The sequence below is a fragment of the Populus alba genome, chromosome 18 (assembly GCF_005239225.2).
Source record: "Populus alba chromosome 18, ASM523922v2, whole genome shotgun sequence".
Taxonomy (NCBI): domain Eukaryota; kingdom Viridiplantae; phylum Streptophyta; class Magnoliopsida; order Malpighiales; family Salicaceae; genus Populus; species Populus alba.
The window spans coordinates 3,252,631-3,277,759 of NC_133301.1; the positions used below are offsets into that span (position 1 = coordinate 3,252,631).

At 33.2% G+C, this 25,129-nt stretch overlaps 3 protein-coding genes across 3 annotated transcripts; all 3 read right to left on the reverse strand.

Moving 5' to 3' along the window:
• Positions 1-7,578: 7,578 nt before the first annotated feature.
• LOC118051039 (uncharacterized) lies at positions 7,579-12,149 on the reverse strand. Its single transcript, XM_035061547.2, has 8 exons — positions 11,706-12,149; positions 11,435-11,593; positions 10,623-10,954; positions 9,832-10,171; positions 8,791-8,939; positions 8,609-8,702; positions 7,998-8,069; positions 7,579-7,902 (listed from the first exon to the last, which is right to left on the reverse strand). The coding sequence occupies exons 1-8, from the start codon at positions 12,072-12,074 to the stop codon at positions 7,858-7,860; spliced, it is 1,560 nt and encodes a 519-aa protein (XP_034917438.1). The 5' UTR covers positions 12,075-12,149; the 3' UTR covers positions 7,579-7,857.
• A 2,350-nt stretch (positions 12,150-14,499) lies between these two features.
• Positions 14,500-18,390, reverse strand: LOC118051038 (uncharacterized). The gene is made up of 3 exons (XM_035061545.2): positions 17,724-18,390; positions 16,919-16,999; positions 14,500-15,297 (listed from the first exon to the last, which is right to left on the reverse strand). Exons 1-3 carry the CDS (start codon positions 18,094-18,096, stop codon positions 14,888-14,890), a joined length of 864 nt encoding a protein of 287 aa, XP_034917436.1. The 5' UTR covers positions 18,097-18,390; the 3' UTR covers positions 14,500-14,887.
• A 2,487-nt stretch (positions 18,391-20,877) lies between these two features.
• LOC118051278 (putative CCR4-associated factor 1 homolog 8) lies at positions 20,878-22,062 on the reverse strand. Its single transcript, XM_035061908.2, has one exon. It carries the CDS (start codon positions 21,793-21,795, stop codon positions 20,878-20,880), a length of 918 nt encoding a protein of 305 aa, XP_034917799.1. The 5' UTR covers positions 21,796-22,062.
• Between the last annotated feature and the right edge of the window lie 3,067 nt (positions 22,063-25,129).

Below are 25,129 nucleotides of genomic sequence, written 5' to 3' on the forward strand. Positions count from 1 at the left end.
ATTATAGATTTTACTGATTTTAATAATTTTAATTTTCTTTTTAAATTATTTTTTACTTAATAATACAATAACAAAAATAAACATTTATAAAATTAAACATCATTCAACTATTAAAACATTTGTTTGAGATTGCAATAATTTTATAGGAAGCAAACTAAAACAAATCATGAAGATAAATTTTAAACCAACTAAAAAATAAAGGATGCAATTGAAAAGAAAAACAAAAGGGATTCAATTAAAAGAAAAAATTGAATGATGAAATTTGAAAATATTAAAAGGAAAAAAATGGCTTGACCAAATGGGTCAACCTTCAAACCTCTCAACAAAATCTCTTACATAGCTTAGGTTTAAAATTATTTTGCATAGAAGTTTTCCTAACATGACCTAATCGACTAGATTAATCTAAAAGCAACACAGAAAATATATAAAAAAGCATAGTTTGATTTTGATAACATTTCAAAAAGATATTCTTTTTAATATTGAGACGGTGAAATGTTAGATCAACCAGGGTTTCACAGCTTAATCTGTCAAACTTGCAATCTAGATTATGAACCCCACAAGGTTTAATAAATAAAATTTAACTATTTTTTAACTTAATGATACAATAATAAAAAATATGCACTCGCAAAATTACATGTTAACCAAGTATTATGATATTTGTTTCAAACTGCAATAACTTCATATAAAGTAAACCAAAATAAATTATAAAAATTAATTCAAAATCAATGAAATATTAAATGATAAAACTTAAAAAAAAAAAGAAGAAGAAGAAGAAGAAGAAGAAGATTCAATCAAAATAGACGTTTGAAAAATTAAGTATGAACCAAATATAAAGATATTTGTTTGATATAATGATAATATTATAGAAAAAAATTAAAATAAATTATGAAAAAAAAATTAAAATGAAATATTAAATAAATAAATAATTTCAATAAAGAGCTCCTCCTTCCCTAGCAAAGGAGCTCCCCGTTCTTTCTTTTAGAAGAGAAGGTAATATGTATATAATTAATATAGAAGGATAGCATTTCTCAATCTAATGACCGGTTAATGTATTGGAATTTAAATGCTAGGCAACGAATTTCGTGATTTAAACGTATTTCTGAAATAAAATTTAAATTGTAATGAGCGCATATATATTAAGGTGGAAAATGCAATACCTACAATTTTATTAAAAAAAAAAATCCTTAAACGACTGTGATTTTAGAAATTCCATATTCACATCTTATTTAAAAAATTTGAAATTCCTTCTTTTTAAAAAAAAAAATTGCGGCCATTACAATTTCCAACAATAAAAATAAAGAACATACAAGTAATAAAGAACAATTTCACAACAGAGAAGAACATAATATCTATTCTAAAAATGCTTTATTTCTTCTTAAATTTTATGTTTTTCTTCTCTCTCTTTCTTTCTTTTCCCCAACATGTTTTTCTTGCCTTATAGTGAAAATTTTGAGAGCATGCAAGTAAAAGTGTTTTTTTATTATTAGTATAGGTGTCCGGGTCAATTTGTGTGTACCTTGACTAATCCCACATACCTTGAAGTTAACGACCATGTAAGCCTCCAGTGGCCCTGAAGTTTGTGAGACTCGAACTAGTGATCTTTAGGCAGCAAACATAGAACCTGATTAGTTGAGCTACACCCCTCAGGCTTAAGTAAAAGTATATGTAGCTATGTGTTGGAGATAAATATGATGCTATTGGAGATAAATCTGATCCTAAGATAAACTCAGTCAAAACATGATGACTATCCCCAATATCTTGCAACAACAACTCTGTTACAATTGTGATGGTATTTTTTAGTTTTGAATAGCTAAAGTATAGGAAGCAGTTATAAACGGTTGTGTTTAAATATACAATCCATGTACATACTACAAGTTAAGGAAAATAGAGGAACACTTTTCATTCATATGTATCTCTCTCTCTGTATTAATTTAAGTTTGAGATTCTTCATGGTATTAGAGCTTTTTTAAAGACTCATGTCTAAATCATTCTTCAAAATGTCTGCCTTCCAAAACTCTTCAGCTTCCCCTAATACTGCAACTAATCTTTCCATCTTCAATCCATCTTCTCCCATCCACCTTACCAAACTCACACGGTTGAATTACCCTACCTGGAAAGCTACCATGTTACCCTACCTCAAAGGTCAAAAAGTATATGGTTATGTTGATGGCATTGTTCAGCAACCTTCAAAGACTATCACTATCTCTGATGGCTCTACCACTCCCAATCCAGCTTATCATATTTGGGAAACTCAAGATAATCTTATTCTTAGATGCATCAATTCTTCTCTCTCTGATGAAGAGATTGCCCAAGTTGCTAATTGTAGAACCTCTACTGTTGCTTGGCTGTGTCTCAGCTCCACTTTTGCATCACAATCCTGTGCTAAAGCAGTCTATGTTTGCTCTCAACTTTCCACTCTGCGGAAAGGAAATCAATCAGCAACTAAATACTTTATGACCATCAAATGTCTTACTGATGAATTAGCAATTGCTGGTCAACCATTGAACTGTGATGACATTATCACTTATTTACTGGCTGGTGTTGGTCCTGAATATGATACTCTTATTTCAATGATATCTCACCGAGATAATTCTCTCACTTTAGACAAGCTTTTCTCTATGCTACTAACATGTGAAGCTCGCATTTAGCATCACAATCAAACCTTATGTATTCCTATGGCTTCAGCCAATATTGCAAGTCGCCAACAATATTATTTTGAAGGCAAGAACCGAAACAAATTCTCCACTCCTCGAGGCAGGGGGTGTCCTCAATTTATTGCTACTCGTGGAGGTTACATTGGTAATAATCATATTTGCTGTCAATTATGTGACACACCTGGTCACATAGCTTCTCGTTGTTGGAAGCGTTTTGATCCAAACGTCCAAACTCCACCACCACTTTCACGTCCTCAAGCAAACCTTGCCTCTCACAAGTCTCGGTAGCACTTAAATGAACAAGAGTGGCATCCTGACACTGGCACGACTCATCATCTGACTAACAACATGAGCATCCTGAATATCCAAAGTAATGATTTTTCTGGCAATGATCAAATTTGCATTGGAGATGGTTCAAGTTTGAAAATCACTCATACTGGAACTGCATCTTTATCTACCTCTTCTTCTTCTTTTGTTCTTAATAACATTCTTGTCGTACCACAAATTATCAAAAATCTTTTATCTGTTCAAAAATTTGCTCAAGACAATAATGTTTATTTTGAGTTTCATAGTTTGTTCTTTTTATTAAGGATTACTCGGGGAACGTCCTCCATAAAGGCTCTATGTCTGATGGTCTCTATTCGTTCTCTCCACCACTTCAACACTGCCTTCCATCTGCATTTCTTGGTGTTTGGATCTCTATCAAAAACTGGCGTTACCGTCTTGGTCATGCCTTCTATGGTACTATTAAACATGTTCTGCACAACAATAATTTACCTGTTAGCTCTACTATGAGACAAAATATTTATCCTGAGTGTGCAATGGCTAAAAGCCATAATTTACCCTTTTCTACTTTTATTTCATCTATTTTCAGACCTCTTGAATTAATTTATTTTGATGTCTAGGGGCCTAGCTCAGTCGTTTCTACTTATGGATCTCGTTATCACGTTTGTTTTTTGGATGCTTTCACCAAATTTATTTGGATATTTCCTTTAAAATTAAAATCATATGTTGAACCTATTTTTATTCAATTTCAAAAATATGTTGAACGACATTTTGATTTAAAAATTAAAGCAATTCAAATGGATTGGGGGGGAGAGTATCAAAGTTTAAATAATTATTTCAAATCATGTGGGATTCAACATCGTATATCATGTCCTTATACACATGAACAAATGGGTTCTGTTGAACGTCGACATCGTCAAATTGTTGAGATGGGCTTAGCCTTACTAGCCCACTCAAATTTACCTCAACCTTATTGGGAAGACGCCTTTTTAACTGCAACTTATTTAATCAATCGTCTTCCCTCCAAAGTCATTAACAACAAATCACCTTTTGAAATGGCTTATAATAAATAAAAAAAACAAAACTATTTGTTTCTAGGTGTTTTTGGATGTGTCTGCTGGCCAAACTTGTATCCTTATAACAAGTATAAAATTGATTTTCGTTTAAAAACTTGTATTTTTCTTGGTTACAGACTTACAGTCTTTCACACCAGGGCTATAAATGTCTCGATTTAGCTTCAGGTAAATTATATGTTTCCCGTCATGTCATTTTTTATGAGTCTTTGTTTCCCTATCAAAAAGACTCCTCAACATCTATTCTTTCCACACAAAATTCTCATTCACCCCCTTTCTTAATTCAACCGAGTATTCCTAACAATTATTCAAGATCAAATTCATGTTCAAATACTCCACTAATTACTCACCTCATTCCACTACATCAGGGTCCTTTGGATATTCAGTCTACTCTAATTTGTTCAGATGGTATTCATGTGCTAGTAAGGGAAACCTCTCTGCACTTCAATATTGTTGCAGAACCTCCACTTTCCAGTGATAATCTAATGCCACGCCGGATGATTACTAGATCACAAATACAATCTCTCAAACCAAAGACCCCTTATATTGGTATAGCACGATACCCATTCCCTCACTGTTTATTAACTAACCATGTTTCCTCTTATATAGAACCTTCTTGTTTCTCTAAAGCCACCAAACATCACCACTAGCGTGATGCCATGGACATTGAGTTCAACGCCCTTATAACCAAAGGCACTTGGGATCTTGTCTCCCTTACACAAGGTACCAATATTGTTGGAAGTAAATAGGTGTTCCGCGTCAAACGCAATGCAGGCGGCAGTCTTGAGCATTTTAAAGCGTGACTAGTGGCCAAAGGTTACCATCAACAACCAAGTCTGGACTTCATGGAAACTTTTAGTCTAGTGGTTAAAGCAAATACTATACGCTTAGTATTATCTTTAGCAATTACACGACAATGGACCTTTCGTCAGATAGATATATAAAATGCATTCTTTCATGGCCAACTTTAAAAGGAAGTTTATATGCAACAACCTCAAAGTTATGCTCATCCTAATTTTCCTCATCATGTGTACCACCTTAAGAAGAGCTTATATGGTCTTAAACAAGCACCGCGAGCCTAGTCTTCTCGCTTAACAGAAATATTGCAACAGCTGAGATTTGTTGGTTCTAAAGCAGATATATCTTTATTCACACTTCATCAGCCCACCTTCTCTATCTTCATCCTTACATATGTTGATGATATAATCATCACTGGATCCTCTTCAACTAAAATTAATACCTTCATCCAGCGGCTTGGTGATGTCTTCCATGTTAAAGACTTAGGCATTCTGTCATATTTTCTTGGTGTAGAAGCATTGTTTAAGGGGCCTGATCTCTTTCTCACTCAAAGAAAGTATGTTGCAAATTTGTTACAGAGAGTTAATAAGCATGAAGCCAAGCCATGTACAACTTCTATGAGTACAACTTGCAACTTATCTAAGTTTGAAGGTGCAGATTTTTCTGATCCACAACTTTACAGAAGTACAGTTGGTGCTTTACACTACTTGGGTTTCACTCGCCTGGATATTGCTTTCGCAATCCACCGTGTAAGCAAATTCATGCATCAACCTAAAGATCCACACTGGCAATCTATCAAAAGAATTCTTAGATATCTCAAAAATACAGTGGATTATGGCCTTCATTTCACAAGTCTATCATATCATTATTTCCATGCATACAGTGATGCCGACTGGGCTGCCGATAAAAATGATAGACATAGTATTGGGGCGTGCTGTATTTTTCATGGCTCTAATCTTATCAGTTGGAGTTATAAACAGCAACAAATTGTTGCTCTCAGCAGTACTGAATCAGAATACAAATCACTATCCAACATAGCGGCTGAATTACATTAGATCCAATCCATTCTCTATGATCTACAGTTCTCTTTACCAACCAGTCCATAGTTATGGTGTGATAATATTGGTGCAACATATTTGTCCTCTAATCCAATCTTCAATGTAAGAACTAAACATATTGAAATAGATTTTCACTGTGTACGGGATAAGTCTTGGCAAATAAACTCTAGGTCTCATTTCTCTCTACAAAGCAACAACTTGCTGATTTATTGACCAAGTCTTTGGCCTCTACTCGTTTTCAGCTTCTGCGCGACAACCTTCATGTTCAAGATTTGCCCATTCGGTTGAGGGGGCATGTTGGAGATAAATCTGATCCTAAGATAAACTCAGTCAAAACATGATGATTATCCTTAATATCTTGCAACAACAACTCTCTTACAATTGTGATAGTATTTTTTAGTTTTGAATAGCTAAAGTATAGGAGGCAGTTATAAACATTTGTGTTTAAATATACAATCAATGTACATGCTACAAGTTAAGGAAAATAGAGGAATACTTTTCATTCATCTGTATCTTTTTCTCTGTATTAATTTAAGTTTGAGATTCTTCACTATGAGTAATGGAATCTTTTTTACATAATTATAAAGTATGGAGAGGTTTTTTATGATGGCATAGGATGTGGAACAAAATTATGTGTGTGAAGTAGCATAAATGAATAAAAAATATATAATTTCTTGCCCTATTGTTTTTGCTCATGTTTAATCTTGATAGATCGAAGAAAATTGATAGCTTAACGTTGGTTGTTGTAAGACATTTTTATTTATGTTGTGTTTATATTAGAGAGTAAGGTGCTATGAGACGAATATATAAGAAATTACTGAATTAATTTTTTGTTTTAAATGCCCGTCCATCTTGATTGGTGTAAATTTGTCAATATATCGTTTGGTAAAGAGATTTCATGCCAAAAGAAATGACCATTTTTATGAAATAATTTTGTTATCCTGCAAATGCAATAGAATCAACACGGTATGATTGTTTATTTTTCTAAATTATTTATTATCTAAAAAGAAGTTTTTTATTTTTTCATTGCATCTTAATTTAAAAGCATGATAAATATTGGTTTTCAAAATAATACATTAAAATATTATTATTTTTTAATTTTAAAATTTATTTTTAACATTAGTACATTACAACAATCTAAAAATAAAAACACATCTCTCATTCCGTTATTTTTTTGTTTCCATCACAGCTTGTTCATTTTTTTAGTGGGCATCCCAGTGTATAAGGATGTTCATTTTCAGTTCAGCTTGGATTTTATAAAAAAAAATATAATCAAATTAAAATTATTTTTTTCAAAAAAGCCAAAACCTGTTCGAACTAGCCGGTTTCGGTTCGGTTTGGTTTTTAGGATAAAAATTGATTCAAACCAGTTTAGCTCGATTTTTTCAGTTTTGGCTTGATTTTTTCCGGTTTTAGCTCAGTTTTTTCAGTTTAACTCGGTTTAACTCAATTTTTTTTAGATTTTTTAGTTTGGATTCAATTCAATTCAATTCGATTTAATTTTTTCAGCTTTAAACTTATAAAACTGAACCGAACCGATCAATTTTTTTAAAAATTTTAATTAGTTTAATTAATTTTTTTATGGTTTGATTTTTTAGTTATTTTTTTCCAATTTTTTCAATTTAATCAATTTTTTATTTTTTTTCTCATTCCTACCGTGTGCATCATTATCACAGTGACAGAAGCATAGAATCATCCCAAGAATCCAAGTACAAAGAATAGTACCACTTGTATATCTCATGAACTATGGGAATCGCATAGCAACAGCATGAAGCAGACAAGGATCCTTCAACCTGATTTCTCTCTTCTTTTTTGGGCCTAAAATGCAGGGGCTGAAGATTACACTTCAGAGCTAACAAAGTTGCACTAATTCAGAAATTAAAAATAGACAAGGCAGAAAAAATGCCAACATTAGTAACAAAATCACAGTAAAAAATGAAGTCACTAGATGCAATTTCTGGCAGGTCAAATTCCAAGGAGTTGTGTGCCTCATTCCAGCTTTATCCGATCCATATCATTTATCACCCCTTCAAGCTGTATCATAAAAAGGAAACGGGAAAAAATCATGACAGGCGCATATCAGCATTAGTATAAAATTGGAACACCAGCAAACAAGAAAATGAATATACCTTAACAATTTGCCGCAAAAAGTAATCACCATATCGCCTCACGGGTTTGGTGTCAACAACGTGAATCATGTCCTGCAGTGACAAAGCAATTTCAGAACAAACAAGCAAAGTTTAAAATAAATACAACCAACTGCACTTTGCCTTTTATAATATATCTAGAATGTAAATTAACTTGCATTGCTTAGTTGAACGCAATCACAACAGGCACACATCCAACAAATCGCATAAATGTATGGGCCTATAGCGTGGACAACTCAGAGGAAGCTATGATAACAAGAAGAATTGGTTGCCCCCAGAGTAAATTATTATGACCAGAAAATGAGCACATAGCCATGATTCTGTGCTTTTTGATAGGCTAGCGTGGATCAGTTATGCAAGTTGATATGGATTTTACCAACAACAGATGTGACTTTCTAATGAAAATATGAAAGGCTCAGTGAATTGTTTATCAATGTTGTCAACAAAATCAACAAAGTCCAGGTACTTGCAGACTATGGAAACTCCGAGAACATGCTATTGCATAAATTTAAAATCAAGTGAAAATTTCAAGCACAACTTTATAAAAAATAATCTACAAACTAGATGGCATAATCAAATACAAAAAGACATACATCGTCAATGTAGAAATCCACATCAGCATTCGATATAATCTTTCCCTCAGAATCAACAGCATGAGTCTTGTGCTTGTATGACATCAGGATAGTCCTGTAAGATGTAATAGCAGCAAGTTGAAAACATCATTTCCAGTCATCCAAAGTTTAAATGAAATAAGCCCACAAAACAAAATACTCACCTTAGAGTTGGTTCATCAACTTCCATGTAATTAGCAAGCTTCCCAACGGATATAGCAGAATACACTTTCAGGAAGGTTCTAACACCTGACAATAATTGTTGCTGTTTTACTTCGTAAAGAAACAACTTCAGTTGCAGTCTGTAAGCATCCTGCAGAGACAAATATCAGTTTGTAAATATCACACAGATGCACAGGCACAGAAGGACCATGAAAACTACTCAAGTGGATCAACTGCTACAAAGCTTGATTTAGCCCTTGTCAAAACATTAGAATATATGAAAAGGAAACAAAGGGAATGACACTTCCTTGATATGCAGCCATCACTTTTAAGAGAATAAATTAAGAGGATATCTGTATTGCCCAATCCAGATAACTCACAATGCTTAGATAAACAAATGGCAAAACCAAGTGGGACTCCTTCAGTCTTGTAATGCATGTGGAAAATGTTTGTGTACTGAAAGCTGATGAATCCAATAGCTACAGTGTTTTAGGTGCAGCAGGAGCTAAACTATTTGGAATTTATAAGAGCTATCATTATCCATATAAAGCATATCATGACATGAATCGGATGATATTATTAAAAAATACTTTCGGAAATAATGTGCTGCTTTAGCTTGGTGTGATCCCTGCCGCTGCTGCTATTTTCTCCCCCTCCAGTCCTATTTCTCAAAGAAAGTAGATTCTAAGCATCTAATTTAATATTGTGTCAGCATATGCATTTATTATAACAAAATTCTTTCAATAGACTGCAGCATATCTTGACTTCTGTAATGAACTGAAGCTCAATCGGTGGTTTCTTGCCAAAACAATTTCATGAAAAGTTTTTTTCTACAAAGGTTAGCCGGTCAACCGAAAGAAAAATGAATATGCAGTCCTATTCAAATATTTCTAAGCAGCTCAGTTCATATACATAAAATTTAATTCATGAGTGATTTCCATATAGGTTAGCTGGTCAACAAAGGAAAGAGTATCAAAAAATATGTTTTCTGTTTAAATACTTCTAAGTAGCTCTGCTCAACATATAAAATGTGTAACGCATACCTGGTTGTAGTTTACAAGAGGCTCTTCAAAACTTGGAGCTGAGGGAGTAATGAACTTAGGGCATGCATATGAGAAGAGCTCATCATAGATAGCAAATGCCTCGTCGTCATATCTTTGCATTCTAGCCATCTTTTCACCATACTTCTCCCTTAATTGTGCGTTGACTGTCTCGTCAACAAGCTTCACTTGTGGGCAAAGAGATAGACAAATTGCCAGCAAAGCATACATCTGTTCATTCTTCTTTAGTATTTGCTCATATTGTGAAGATTTCTGATGATACTGCTTAGTCTTGTATATGTACAGGAGAATTTTATTGAATTCACGAATAGCATCCACATATCTATTAAAAGAAACAAAAAGGACAGCAAAAAAATGTTTCATTCAGGTAAAGCCCAGAACATTATTATATATGCAAAATGATAGTTGAGGAGAAACAAAGGATCTAACCTAAAAGATTTGGTCTTTTTATCATTGAGTCGGACAGGGGATAGCAGTGAATGATTGTGTGTTTAGATGTGGCTAAACAGGCTTACTTTTTGTCTAAGAATACTCTACTCCCTCAATTTCACATCAAATTTTTTTTTTTTTTTTAAATGTACTTCATACAAACCTTCCTGGCATTGCAGCACCATACCATAGACTGAGAGCTGCTAAAACAAAGGGCTCGAGCAACACAGACGAAATCAAAGACAATAGAATGACAGAGATGGAGTTCCAAAACAGGAAAGTGAAAGGAAAAAAAACAAATTTATTAAATTTAGGCTGATGAACAAAACATAGTTAGAACGTACCTCCTCAACATAAGATTGGCAAAACCATAATGGTATATTGTACTGATGTGGCTTCCAATAACAGTGGCATAGACACCATGTTGACTAATGTCAATAGGAAGTAAGCACTTCAGGCCAGTATGATAGTCACCCAAGAGGCAATGAACTCGCAGCAAACCAACTGTGCTGAAATATCCCAAAACCTTCAAGACATTACTTCCACCACTGTAATCATACCCATCAGTAGCAGTGAATTGTTCAAGACCTTCCTTCTCCCGCTCTAGTATCTGAATGATCATCGACTTCTCCCCCAGTGCTTGCAAGAAGTTCAGCACTCCATACACATTCCAAGCCTGTAAGTAAAAAATCCTTTAATTCCAATTCAAAACTAAAAAAATAAAAATAAAAACTAACCATATCCCAAGTGTGATTGCATGGGTGTGGTAATTATCAAACTATAGTATCCATCACCATAAGCAACAGAAGGGTGTATTCTGATTCCACCTTCATTCAAACTCCATTGCTCAACCCGTGTTTGCATTAGTAAAGAGACAAGGAACAGTATTCCCTAAAAACAACCTATCTAATTATAATTTTTCCTCTTTCTCTGTTGCTGTCTCCTCAATTTATATTTAGGGTAGATTCCAATTTCACATCTCAGTCAAAAAAAAAAAAAAAAACCTCCAGCTTCCAACAAGTAACAGCCACAGATAAAACTCCACTTAACCATTGTTTCTTTCATTCCAATGCTTCCAACAATGAAACAATGCAGCAATCAAACTACCATTAAAAATAAAAAACCATTCCCAAATTACAAGAAACAAAAGCTTTACCTGATCAAATTGCCTCAAAAGGGCAATCTCTTGCTCAGTCTTGTTCTTCATTTTAGCCCTATACTGACAAAAACTCTGAAACTGATACACAAACTCATCCACCATATCCCATAACCACTGATTCGGCAATTGCATATTCACCACTCCATGCAACACCACCTATCAAATCAAACCAAACGCACATCACAAAAAATTTTAAAAATAATAATAATCACAGCTATCACATTACATGGGAAAAAAAGAAATACAAACATAACTAAATAAAACAAACCTGAAAAAGACTGCAATAATTATCCCAACTATCAATCCGCTGCTTAAGCGTAGGAGAAAGTCTTGCATACAAATGCCTAAACCACATCTCACGATAAAGCAAGCAAAAAACATGATCATTGTCGACATAATTAGCGACCGCATCGACTGAAGGCCAAGGGCTGTCTTTGAAGAAACGGTCGGAAAGTGTTTGGAAAGAGGTTTCGTACATCTCGTAAATTTCGTACACGTTTTTTTCTCTTATGTGCCTGTACAAGTGTGTTACGAAGGACTTGACGGAGTCCGGGACGAAGTTTGGGTCGTAACCGTTTGGACCGGTTTGCTCATCGTGTCTGGTCGGAGCGTCGTCGTAGTCGTAGGTTGTTGCCATGGTTGTGGAACGAGGGATCGGAGCAAGCAGAATGGGGAAAGGGTAAGAGAGGGAGAGAAGGAGGGGAGTGTGAGAGGCAGCGAGGGAGAGGGTTTAGGTATTATCATTGGGCTTTGAGCCCGTTTTGATGAAAAGGCCCATTGATATTTTCCTGTTTTCAGAAGCATCCGGATTTCTAGATGCACATAAATCATGTTGTGCCACTTCCATGCTATCTAGATGTGAGCGAAAAAACAAAAACTAAATAAACAGGAAAATATTAAAAAAAAAGAAAAACAAATTAATTAAGAACACTGAAACAAGAGAAAAAATTAAAAAACCGATTAGAAAACATTTGAAACTAACCAGAAAAAAAAAATAGTTCTAGTTCAGTTTTGATTTAAAACATTTGAAATTAATTTAACAAACTAATTGAACTAAAAAATTAAAAAATATGTTAACATAACAAGCATATAAATAAAAAATAATCTTTCAAAAACTCATACACTAAAATTCACTATCACGACTGCACGCCCTTCCCTCTTGCTCTTCTTTATAACTCCACTTTTAGTTACTACTAAGATTATTTTCAATTTAGTTTGGTTTTTATTAAAAAAAACAACTAAAATCAATTTAAACATATTAATTTTGGTTCGGTTTAATTTAGTTTTTTAAAAAAAAACCCGGTTCAAACCGGTTTGATTCGGTTTTTCCTATTTGGCTTGATTTTTCCCGTTTGGCTTGGGTTCGGTTCGGTTCGGTTTTTCGATTTCAGGCTTATAAAACTAAAACCAAACTAGTTGATTTTTTCAAAATTCTAATCAATTTTTTTTCACGGTTAAATTTTTTCAGTTATTTTTTTCTGGTTTAATCTTTTCGTTTTTTTTGCTTACCCTACTCACAATCTAAGCACACCTTTAATGTTTGCATTTTTTTTTTGTTATGACATAAAGTTCATATTGTTTTTAATATATAAAAGAGAATAAGTTCGATGTTTTGATAGTTTTACATACTTTTTTAATTATATTTATATATATTGTTTGGATAAGTGTATATTTTCTTTTATTTTTTGATATATACTTGAGTATCTACAATTATTTTTATATATTTTATAAATTTATTTTGGTTTTGCCTCTTTAATATATAAAAATCAAACTAATTTCTCCATGAAAAAAGCTCATTAAAATTTGAAAATATTCCAGTTACACGAGAGGCTATCTACTTGTCTGCACTCCGCTGCCAAAGCCTCGGCAAACTGGCAAATAACACCAGAAAAGCAAACAATTTAAAAGTGTATTAATAATTGTTTTTTAAAATATTTTTTGTTTGAAAATATTTTTAGATAATATTTTTTTATTTTTTAAAATTTATTTTTTACACTAATATATTTAAACAACTCAAAAATATCAAAATATAATTTTAAATAAAAATTATTTAAATTTTAATATAAAAAATAGATTGAATCACCACACATGTACTCACAGATCATAAAACTAAAGCTGCCCAGTCCTGTTTAATCAACCTAGTCATACAACTCATAAAACAAAAGCTCTTAAATGTCAGACATAATTAGAAGTTAACAGCATCAACATGTTTAGAGTAATCTTAATTGAATTTAATTTAAAGATGATAATGAAATCTCATATTTAAAATCTTTTTTAATGTTAAAAATTAAATTTTAAATAAAATTTAATCTTTAAAAATACTATGAAAATAAATCAGAAATTAACCTCTCTGATTTACCATTCTAAAATAAAAAATTTAACGTTAAGACTATTTTTTTTTTTCAAAATACTCATTTGCCTGTTTTTTAAAAAAAAAAAACATTTGAAGAAATAAAATAAAAGTAATGAGAATAATATAAAAAAATAATATAATTAAAATTTATTTTTTCTAAATATATAAATTCAATTTATTTATCAATTAAATATTATAAAATAAAATTAATTCCTAATAACAAAAACCCACGAAAATGCGAGTGAAACCAATCCAAGCCAAGAGGTATTCCCTTTAAAATGACACAAATGGCTCTTATTGTGCAAAGCACAAACACATTTGAATTATCATTGGTGGTAACAAATTTGGTCAATAAAGAAGTGTTTGCCATTGTATTTTGAAAATATTTTTTCAAAAAATTTATTTTTTTTTAATTTTAATTAATTTTTTTTTAATATTTTCAAATTAATTTAATTTGCTGATATCAAAAATAATTTTTTTAAAAGATATATATATTACTTTAATATATTTTAGAATGAAAAACATTTTAAAACCACCACCACACTCTTAAACACATTTAAAAACCAGCTGACGTCTACGATGTGATGGTGTCAAAAGAAATGTATAGTTTTTTAAAATGTTTTTTTTATATATATTAAAATAATATTTTTTAAAAATTATTTTCAATACCAATATATTAAAATAATTTAAATATACAAGAATAGAAAAAAAATAAAAAATTGAAGTGTTTTTATTTTTAAGACACGGGCATGCTGCAATACCACCAAACATGGCCTTAATCAAATCATTAACATTAGGGGAACGTAAATGCTTGCTTTTCCATGACTTTGGCGCACAACATCAGAAGAGAAATCGCCGTTGAATTATTTACAGCCTACAATCTACGATGACTACCTAAAAGGCCAAGGGCAACGAGTAGTCACATGGACGTCATCTTCAAAAATGTCACGCTCGCCATTCATCTCGTCACAGTATCCGCAACCAAACTTCTGATAGAAAATCAGTCAACATGAGAAGATCCAGACATTCTTGATGCTGTACTTGAGAAAACCCTGCAAAAAACTCACCAATGCCACTTGGCTTCAAGATCATACTCTTTATCTGTTAGATGAAGTGCGAGTGATGTGAGGTGATTCTGAATAACTTTCAGGTTCATCTTCTTCATCAGATGATAAGAGGGACGAACCCATCCAAGCCTTGAAACCTTCATTAACACGCCTTTCCACGTTTGGAGTGACCACCAAGGTGTTGGTTTCCAACATTTCCAGGCCCGAGTTTCGACCACCAAAATCACTCTCATCAAGAATTAGAGCAGCTTTCCTTCTTAAGAAGATGGCGGTTCCCGCGTATAAAATGACTAGCCCCCATGTTGCAAACTCGTAGCACCAAAACAAAGGCAATGAGCAACTACTCCCTAGTGTCAGGAGGCTTGAACCAAGAAACAGCGCAAGGAGACCAAAGATAATGGCAAAGACACCATTCAAAATGGATAGACAACGCACCCCACCTATATATCAAAACGACAGTTAGAAGATACTCAAATCAATTAAACAACTAGGTAGCGCCTCTACATAACATACAGAAAAACAAAATCATGAATATGCTGAAAGGGCAAGTTAATCTTTGTTTCACTTTCCTGCAATACTATGGCAATCAGTTCAACAAAATGGGAAAATAAAAGGAAGAAGGAAAAAAACGTGTTAAGACCAGGATTGGCTTCCAGCATGCAATGTACAGAGCCAGCCGTCCATGATAAAGACTATTCAAGAAGACCAGAAATCAAAAGATGGCGGTCCCATTCTGATTAATTCTTTTAATCAATTCCAGTACGCAATGGTCTGACAAGACATCCTTATTTTATCGATTTCAGCTGCAGCCTGTCAACCTATTGTTTCTTCCATTTCTAACTTCATCAAGATTTTTGATTGCACTAATCAGTGGTAATGCAGTCAGCTGCCTCAACTTTATTTCTTGATCTCTTATAAAAAAAAGGTATGGAGGAAGTGAAATCATTTACATCTCATAAATATATGAGAAATAGCTACAAAATAAGTTGATTTATGATGCATTACAATTTTTAAAATAAAACATCTTGATTGCATCACACTCAGTATCTGATCATGCAGGTTTCCTCAAGGCACTACTACACTCGTTAAGAAATGGACTTGCATGGAAAAAAGAAGAAAAGGAAGCCCAGATACCATTAATCTGAAAATGTCTAGATCCGACTAATTAAGGCCTTGTCCTAAGTTTTCCAATCACCAGAACTGCTGCCATCACCCAAATGTACCAAGGGGAAAGGAGTTGGCAGATCTTCTGGTGCCTAGATCACAAAGGGGAAATAATTCTCCATTTTAGCCCCCCTAATCCCTTTGGTACAAATATTAATGATCAGATATCATGGTAAAGAAAATGAAGGAATGATAGAGCTGCTGACTACAGAGGCAATCACAGAGCCTTAAGGAGCCCCCATTGCAAAGGAAACCGTGTAAAAATTCTTAAAACAAAGCAAAACCATAGGAGTTAACTGATCCCAAAATGCACTGATGCATGAATCATCCATCACCAAAGCCTTACTAAATAACTTCAAAAACCCAATTGCCCATTTGATTGCTCATCTCCTTAGCAACCCAGTGCTGTATGAATCAGAACTTAAAAGGCATAGTGAAGCCACTAAAGAAAGCAAACCAGTATATCATATGATTTCAGGTAAAAAAGACAACTACCTCGGTTGCTAAGGAAGACAAGAGTACAAGTGATATTCTGGCAAAACTTACTAATTCCTCCCCTTTCTTACTGTGGCTCTCATGGATCAATTTTTACCTTTCATCATCAGCATTGTTGGTATGTTTGAGATCGCAATTACCAACAATGCATTAGTTACACTATTCAGAACAAGAGCAGCAGCCAACACCTCAAACACCAATAAAAAAAAAAAAACTACAAAAACAAGTGTGTAGATTTATCTGTTTCCTTCTTTGTAAGTATAATCCTAAAACCAAAATCACCAAACTTAGTCCTATAAAGAATTAAAATGGCATGTATAGACAATGTAAAACCCTTAATGATAATAATGCAACGCAAACATTTAGATTCTACATCAATGGGTCAACACAATTAAAGCATACCCCTTTTTGAAGCACAGTAATTATTTTCAACCACCTTCAAGCATCCATGTCTTGCTGGAGCAGAATAAGCAACATTCATCCCTGCACCATGCATAAAACCATGAGATTCCGGATATCAAAGAACACAAGAAACCAACTAACCCAACCTCAAATATTCCACCCTTAACACCAGAAACAAAAGGAACACAACAAATTAATTCTCAATCCAGGGACACCCAAGTCACTAACTATCGGAGTATTTTTTATGATCAAGAAGTTATCCCAGGCCCATTTCTATATCAATATCAGTCCGTAAAAAAATTTTGATATTCCACACTTCATGTTAGTTAGTCACTTTGTCCAGGACTGACCAGGATTACACTTAATCCACTGTACCTCTCAAGTCTAAACACATAACACAACGCCAGAGATTAATAACTACAACAGACAAGAAATGGAGATCTTGTTTACTCTGGTATCAATCTTTCAATTATTCTGAAAAGCATTCTGTATTATCACATTACGCAATTGGCCATACTCTCATTATTTCCTTTTTCATACTTGATACATTTTGTTAAACAGTAACTTTAAGCATCAAAATGCACGATTACAATAACCCATTATCATTAGTTGATACACTGAAAGCTAAACCAAATTTTAAACTGATATCTAAACCATTTATTGAAGTACAGTTGCATTATATTCTATAACTAGAAGCAAATCACCATAAATTAACCAAATCCCATTGAAACCCACAATTAATAACACCCTCACTCACCTAAAAACGGAAACCAAATCTACAAAACGAGTTAAAAAAAATGCATACCTGCAACAAGATAGGCAAGCGAAGCCAAGAAAACAATGACGGAGGGAACAAAAACAACCATCCAATAGTAATCAGCAGTCTCCTGATCCGTCAAATAAAACGCTCCAGGAAACAAATCTGAATTCCCACCATTTTTTATCGGCAATGGCTGTAATCTGTTACCGCTACAAAAGGGTCTCTTCCCACTATCGCCAGGAAACACAATTTTAAAACTCACTGTCGTCGAAACAAATATCACTAGGCATATAATTCCCACTGTAGAAATCAATAACGGTCGCTGTAATTTCGTCCATGCTTTGTCTTCTTCACGAAGACATTCGTATTCGTGTTTCGGCATAAAGGCTTGCCGTAATGCATCGCTGATTAAAGCCATTTTTTGCGATCGGTGATTTTTAGGGTTTGGGAGTGAATGGAAACAAAAAGGAAGCACGTGGATTTGGATTTAGTGAGGTTTATTATTTAATTAAGCGCTAATTAAGGTCAATTGTGTAAAAATGATGTTATTTAAGAGTCTAATTTAACGAGATTTGACGGAGATACTAGGGCAAGAGAGTGGCGTTATGGTGGTGGCGCGCTGTTGCATTAGTTGTTTTTTAAAGTTTTTTTCAGGTGTTGCGGGATTTGGCGGGGCTTCTCGTGCGGTGGCGCGTGCGATTCTAAAGTGGACGATTTGTGACTTCTTATGCTTAGGTGGATAGATGCCTCTTTAGAAAATTGAACGATCAAAATTTTGAAAGTTAATTATAAATTAGTCCCTGTAGTTTATTTAAATAAATAAATTAGTAATAGCTTGTGTCTATTAAATTTTTTTAGTCCCTCCATCAATTCTCCATTAGTAAGAGCTTTTTCTCAAAGTTAACACGCTAAATTTGAACAATTTTATTTTAGCTCGAGGTCTACTAAACTTAAACCTAAACCTAAAGACATAAGATATTTGATTAAAGCTTGAATACCCCTTTATTTATTTTCCTTAATAGAATATAACAAGAGTGCTTGACTTATGAGCGGTGAAAATGAAAGATGTTAAAGTTTTTTGACTGATTTGAAATTCTAATAATTTATAGAATACTAAAATATTTTTTTATCATTGATTAATTAAAGTTTGGTATGAGCGCTAATGTGGTGTGAGGTTCTTTTCAAAAATATTTTTTAATTAAAAATGTATTAAAATAATTTTTTTTCATAATTTTTTTTTTGTATTAGCACATCAAAAAACATGTAAAAAAACATTAATTTCAACTTTTTTTAGACCATAAAACAAATTAGAAAGCATTTTAAAAGATAGAAATTATTATAATGTCATACGAACATGAATCCCAAGGAAGATTGTCATCATATTTTTTTAATTTTACTAAATGTACTAAAATGCCTATGTTTTACTATAGCTACACTAGTCTTTTTTTCTTTTTTGGTTCTCGATTTTTTTTTTCAATTGCATTTTTTAATGGTCAACTTAATGAACAATTTGTCAAATTTTGTTAAAAATTAAAACAATTAAGAAATAAAGGACCAAAGTGTAAAATAAAAGGAACAAAATGGACAATCTAAAATTCTTGGAAAAGGTTTTTTTAGTCCTCATAATTTCATTTTTCTTTCTCTACAATCCCTATATTTTTTATAATTTCAATTTTGATCTAAAAGTTTATTTTTATTATATTTCAATCCCTAAATTAGAAAAAGCAGAGAAAAAGTCATGGCATTCTAGGCAAGAGAAAAATTTGTTAATTAAAATTGATTTTTCAGCACTAAACTGTTAATTTTAATGTGAATGACATTTATTGGAGTGAGAGTAGTTTAATGATAGTTGTTTTGAATCTTAATATTACTAAAAAGTATATTAAGGCTAAGAAAAAATAATTATTTAATTTGATTTTGTATTTTTATATATATATTTTTTGGGTTTTGAGCTTGATGAATTAATATTTAAATATTATGAAGGTGTTATTTATATATTTTTAAATAAAAATAAGTTTAAAAATAGATTCTCACGGCAAACAAATGCCCACCTTAATTTGCTAGCCATCTCACGGTGGACAAAATCTAGATAAAAAAAAAAATGACAAGTTATTTTTAGATGACATCTCATCTGTCGTATTAAAAAAAAAAAAAAAACAAGTCATCAACTCCTTATAGAAAAAGGCCCTCTCTTTTTTTAGTCCTTCAAATTTTAGTACGACGTTATGCTGCCATTTCACATACTGTCTCTTTCTCAAACTACCGTTTGGCTATGTCGTTCAACCTCTATTTGGCTAAATTTTATTTTTTTATTAAAATTAAGTGTAATTTATACTTGTTGGATCGTTTTGATGTGCTGATATTAAAAATAATTTTTAAAAAATAAAAAAACATCATTGACATATATTTCGGCACGAAAAATTATTGGAAAAACAACCGCTACCACACTACCAAACACGCTCTATGAGGTGCTCCGTACCACATCATCATGCAATCTCTTATGTTCTTCTCCCGGACCTTTGACGACAGGAACTCTATTAATTTCACTGAAGTTTTAATTGACAGTACCGCAAACAAACCAGACTTGTAATTAATTCTGTTAAACCTTCCATTAAAAGTAGTTTTTGGAGATGGAAGCTGTAGCAGCAGAAACACCTTTTATAGTGAGTTGATGCGTTATTAGATGCAGATGACTGGAAGTGATCAACCGAGTTGAGGGGCTGATGCAGTTCAATTTACAGCAGGATCAACTTGGATGTTTATACAATATCTAAATGTGCAGGATGAGGATTTGAAGATGAACAGACAACAAACAGGATTGCAATGCCAACGATCGAGAGCAAGGGTGTTGATGGCTTGGTGATGATGGGAGTCCATAACATATAGCTGAGGAGCCTTTACTGTTCTTGCTTTTACTTTCCTTTTGTGTGAATACTTGTATGTGATAAATGGGAAAGATACGGTCATCAAAATGTGATGAAATCTGATTCTCTTTTCTCTCGTGAATTTGCGTTTAGAAGTTGATTATTTAGGTTTATTCTATAATCTAATAATTTCTTTGAAAAAGGTATTGAGAAAGATAATAAAGGAAATGAACAAAAATACTTGCTTGAATAATCCAAATTACAGATGTTTATATATATTTGGAAATTAAGCATCTGTCCAATTACAAACAACAAATTCATACAAGAAAGATATCCTACAGGACATGACTAAAAGGTGGAGCAGCTTGCATGAAACCAGAACAATAGGGAGGAAAGCAATGCTGGAACGGTGCTGCAGTGCTGAAGCATGGAATAAAGTAGCGCCTGTTGGTATTAGGCATAGCAATCGGCTTGCAAATTCTAGCTGAGATGCCATACAAGCAGCCCATGCAAGGAGTCTCGTGAATTTTGTATACCACCCTCATTTTTGTGTACACGCGAGCCGTCAGCAAAGAATCAGATCCTGCTTGATGTGCCCCACCAACTCTTTCCACATTCAAGATTTTAGCAATGGCTGTCAAGCCTAACTCGCCACCACATAATCCCTGGCAAAAGCGTGCCATGTATTTGATATCCACCACGTCACCGAACACAATACCAAGTAGAGACGCAAAATTAGCCACAGAATGGGGCAATGGCCTGTTTGTCACTGCCCTTAATGTGTGCGATAAATCATACAAGCCATGGAAGGTAACCCAACAAAGGTTTCGATGCCTGGCAACAACACGTGACAACAACTGTGCAAACATGTGGAAATCAATCCCATCTCTTCTCAACTTGTCGAAATCAATGCCATTGTCTTGCAAGAATTGTATGGACCGAGAGACAAACAAATCCTTCGACAGATCGAACTGCAAATTGAACTCCCAAGTGCCCCCGATATTGCCATGTGCATCTGCAACGGTGATGCCAAATTGGATTAACCTTAATGGATCAACATTATGCCTCAAATCCTCATAACGAGTCAAGTCAATGGCGTCTCTTGGAGTGTTCCCAAAAAAACCAGGAAACTCTGTATCAAATGAAACAACCGGAAATCTGAACAGGACAGCGTCCAATCTAAAAATCTCTTGCTGAAAATTCTGTTTCCACACCGCAGTGATTTTAACAGCAACCGCAGCTGCAGCAGCCATTCTTCTTTATTCACTCACGTTTCAAGATCTCAGGCAAAAAGCAACAGAAACAACAACAAAATTAACAGAGGAAATAAGTGATCGTTTAGTTGAAGAAGTGAAGAGTTGAATATTAGGGATCGTTGCTTCTACATATACTACACTTCACCGGAGTCCGCGTGTCCGCATCGATTGGGGATTAACTAGTTTCCACCGACTTATAACAACCGTTTTACTTTTACAGTTAGCCGTGTCCTTATCGATTTTGGATTAATTAATTTAAAATTTATCATTGTTTAGTTTTTTTTTTTTCTGTTTTTTCTATATATGGATTTTTTTTTTTTGTCACTTGGCAAATTAATAATATATATAACTAAAAAAAATCCATATTGTACTGTTATTGTAAGGAAATCATATGGAAGCTAAGAGAATAGTGCCAAAGGCTTCGAACTTTGAGGCATGGTTATAAGTCTGGCTAAATCTAAAGTTCGGGTTTTGAATTTTAATCGGGTCATTGATTTAATTGGATCAAATTTTAAAAAAAAAATATTAAAATGATGTAGTTTTAATAAAAAAAAAACAAAATAAATAAAAGTTAATTGGTTTGCAGCCAGGTTTTGCCGGATTAACCCGCCGGGTCACACCTGATTTTTCATTCCTTTGTTTTTTCTTTAACCCGGCTCGGTTTCAATCCCGAGTTAGTTGGGTATTGAATCGATCCACAAAACCGACTAAATTTCAAAACTATACTTTTAAATACAGAAAAAACGATAACGATGTGGGTGTCCTTAAAATCATGAGATTTCAATAATTGGATGACAAATTGGGGTTTATGGAGGTTATTTAAACCGTTCCTGAATTCCCAGATCCTTATATTTGGGCTTTCCTCTTCTTTCTTTCTTTTTTTTTTCTTTTTTTTTTTTTTTTAATTTTATTTGGACCTGTTTGTTCGGTAGTCTGGTGTGGAGAGACAATATAACTACTGAGGATAGTGATGTTATTTTACATGATTTGAAATTTCAAGTTGACTAAAAGTATAAAGTGTAGCTTTTTAAAATACAAAGGGAAAACAAAAAAAATAATAGGTTCAGTGTAATTTTTTTTTTAAAAAAACAAAATAATAATTCTAATTTAAAACTTTACATTCACTGGAATATACAAGAGACACTTTAATAAGAAAATTAATTTTAGATTTGAAAAATATATATTTTGTTTTTATGCAAAATGATTTTTTAAAAAAAATCATTGTTCTATAATCAAATAAAAAAATTTTAAAAAGTTGCATGTGACATGAGATTAAGTATTTTAATATATATACATACATATATATACATCTTAACTCAATATTTGATTTAGATTAATAAACTTATTATTATTTATTAACATATATAATTTTTAATTTATTTTATTAACGCACATATTAGCTTTATTTTACAACAAAAATTTATATTAATAGAAATAAATTTCAAAATAACTTTATTTTCAGATTTAATACTAAAAATTTTCCTAGATATGAACATTTTATTTTTATGGTTAAATTATTTTTTTTATCCCAGCAGCATAGTAAATACATAATTTAAAAAAAAAGGACAGTAATGCATCTGTCATGATTAAAAAAAATTGAGAAAATAGAAAAAAATAATAAAGAAAGGACAGTTTAACTTAATTTTTATGGAACAGCCTTAATGAAGTAGTTTTTTTTTATCTTATAAATTTTTTAATTAGTTGGGTTTTCCAACTTAACAATATCAAATCTCAAACATTTTGCTATGAACTCAAGATCATTTCAGAACACAACACTAATAAAAATGAAGATTCAAATCTCCATAAGAACAACACCAAGTTTTATGGACCAAAACTCGAAGGTTTGGGAATTGGGAGGGACATGACAGAGTTGTCTCCCTCAATTCGACCACTTTTTTCACACAATTGATCACAAACTACCCATGAAAGAAAAAATCATGGAGTCTGCAAGTCGGTTGTGTTGTCCCTATATTTCAACCCATTTCTCTACCTCTTCCTAAACGTCCTTGCACATGCTTGAGAATGTCCTCAACTCCATTGGAGAACCAGATGAATAAGCTATTTCATATATAGAAAGAGAAGGAAGCTCGCAATACGTTACCGATTGCCTAAAGAAGGGCATGCATCCGAACTGTACAGAGAGCAATTGATCCCATTTAATTCTCTTTAAACAAAAAAAAACTAGCAACAGCAGAATCACAGCATCTCATATGATTTTGTTTTCAAGTGGCAACACAATCCTAGGAAGGAAGGGAACAAAGAAATGCTCGATCGATATGGTGCAAACCAAAACTTGTAGAATAAGTTTATCTGAAACCATCATCACTTTCAATTTTACTCCAAGTTCTCACCTCGATTTCCAGTATAGTTCTGTCATTCTTTCTACTCTATGCACGGCCCATCATAGCAAGAACAGCAGAAAAATCACCATAAAAATATAGAAACGGCTTTGAAGATCAAGTCACACACCATCTTTCACTTTACTTCCACACTAAACGAAGCTATTCCAAAGTCCAAACAAAGGAATCAGTGGCACAGTACAATAACCAGGTTCGGAGGCAAATCAGAGAGCTAGCAAGACACATTTCCTCAGAGCACTAATACTGACCATATTCAACAGTTTAACAATACTCCTCAAAGATGAGCATTACAATGCAGAACCATGCAGGGAATCTTAACAACGTATGAAAACAAAGCATTCATTACTAAACTCTGGTAATATTACAATCATCATTTGCCCTAGAAAGAGCTGTTCAAGGAGATAAAAGTGATGTTTATCACAGCAGCACACAAGCAAAATGCTGGTCATCGCTAAAACTCTCTCTTCATGTACTTGGATAAGTTGAACAAATCCAAGACAGAAACATTTAGATATTAATCCCCAGTTCACCCCACAATTCCAACCATTCTATGATTCCCCCCCGATTCCCCGAAGACAAAAAAAAAAAAAAAAAAACAACCATATAATAAGTTCATTTGCAATCATGAATGACAAAATTAATGAGACGAATTCAAATGTTTTCCACAACTTGCATAAAAGAAAAGGACACAGCCCCATCATTCACTAGTCGGATCTCTATTGCGGAGTCTATAAACAATACGTCCTCTACTCGAATCATAACGACTCACTTCAACCTTGACTCTATCTCCTGGCAAAATCCGAACAAAATTCTTGCGTATCCTACCAGAGATATAACCAATAATTAAATCTTCGTTGTCTAGGCGAACCCGAAACATACCATTAGGTAGTGATTCAGTGACAGAGCCTTCATGGGTCCATTTCTGTTCTCCAGTTGGATTGGCCTTTGCCTTGGTAGAAACAGGAAACCTT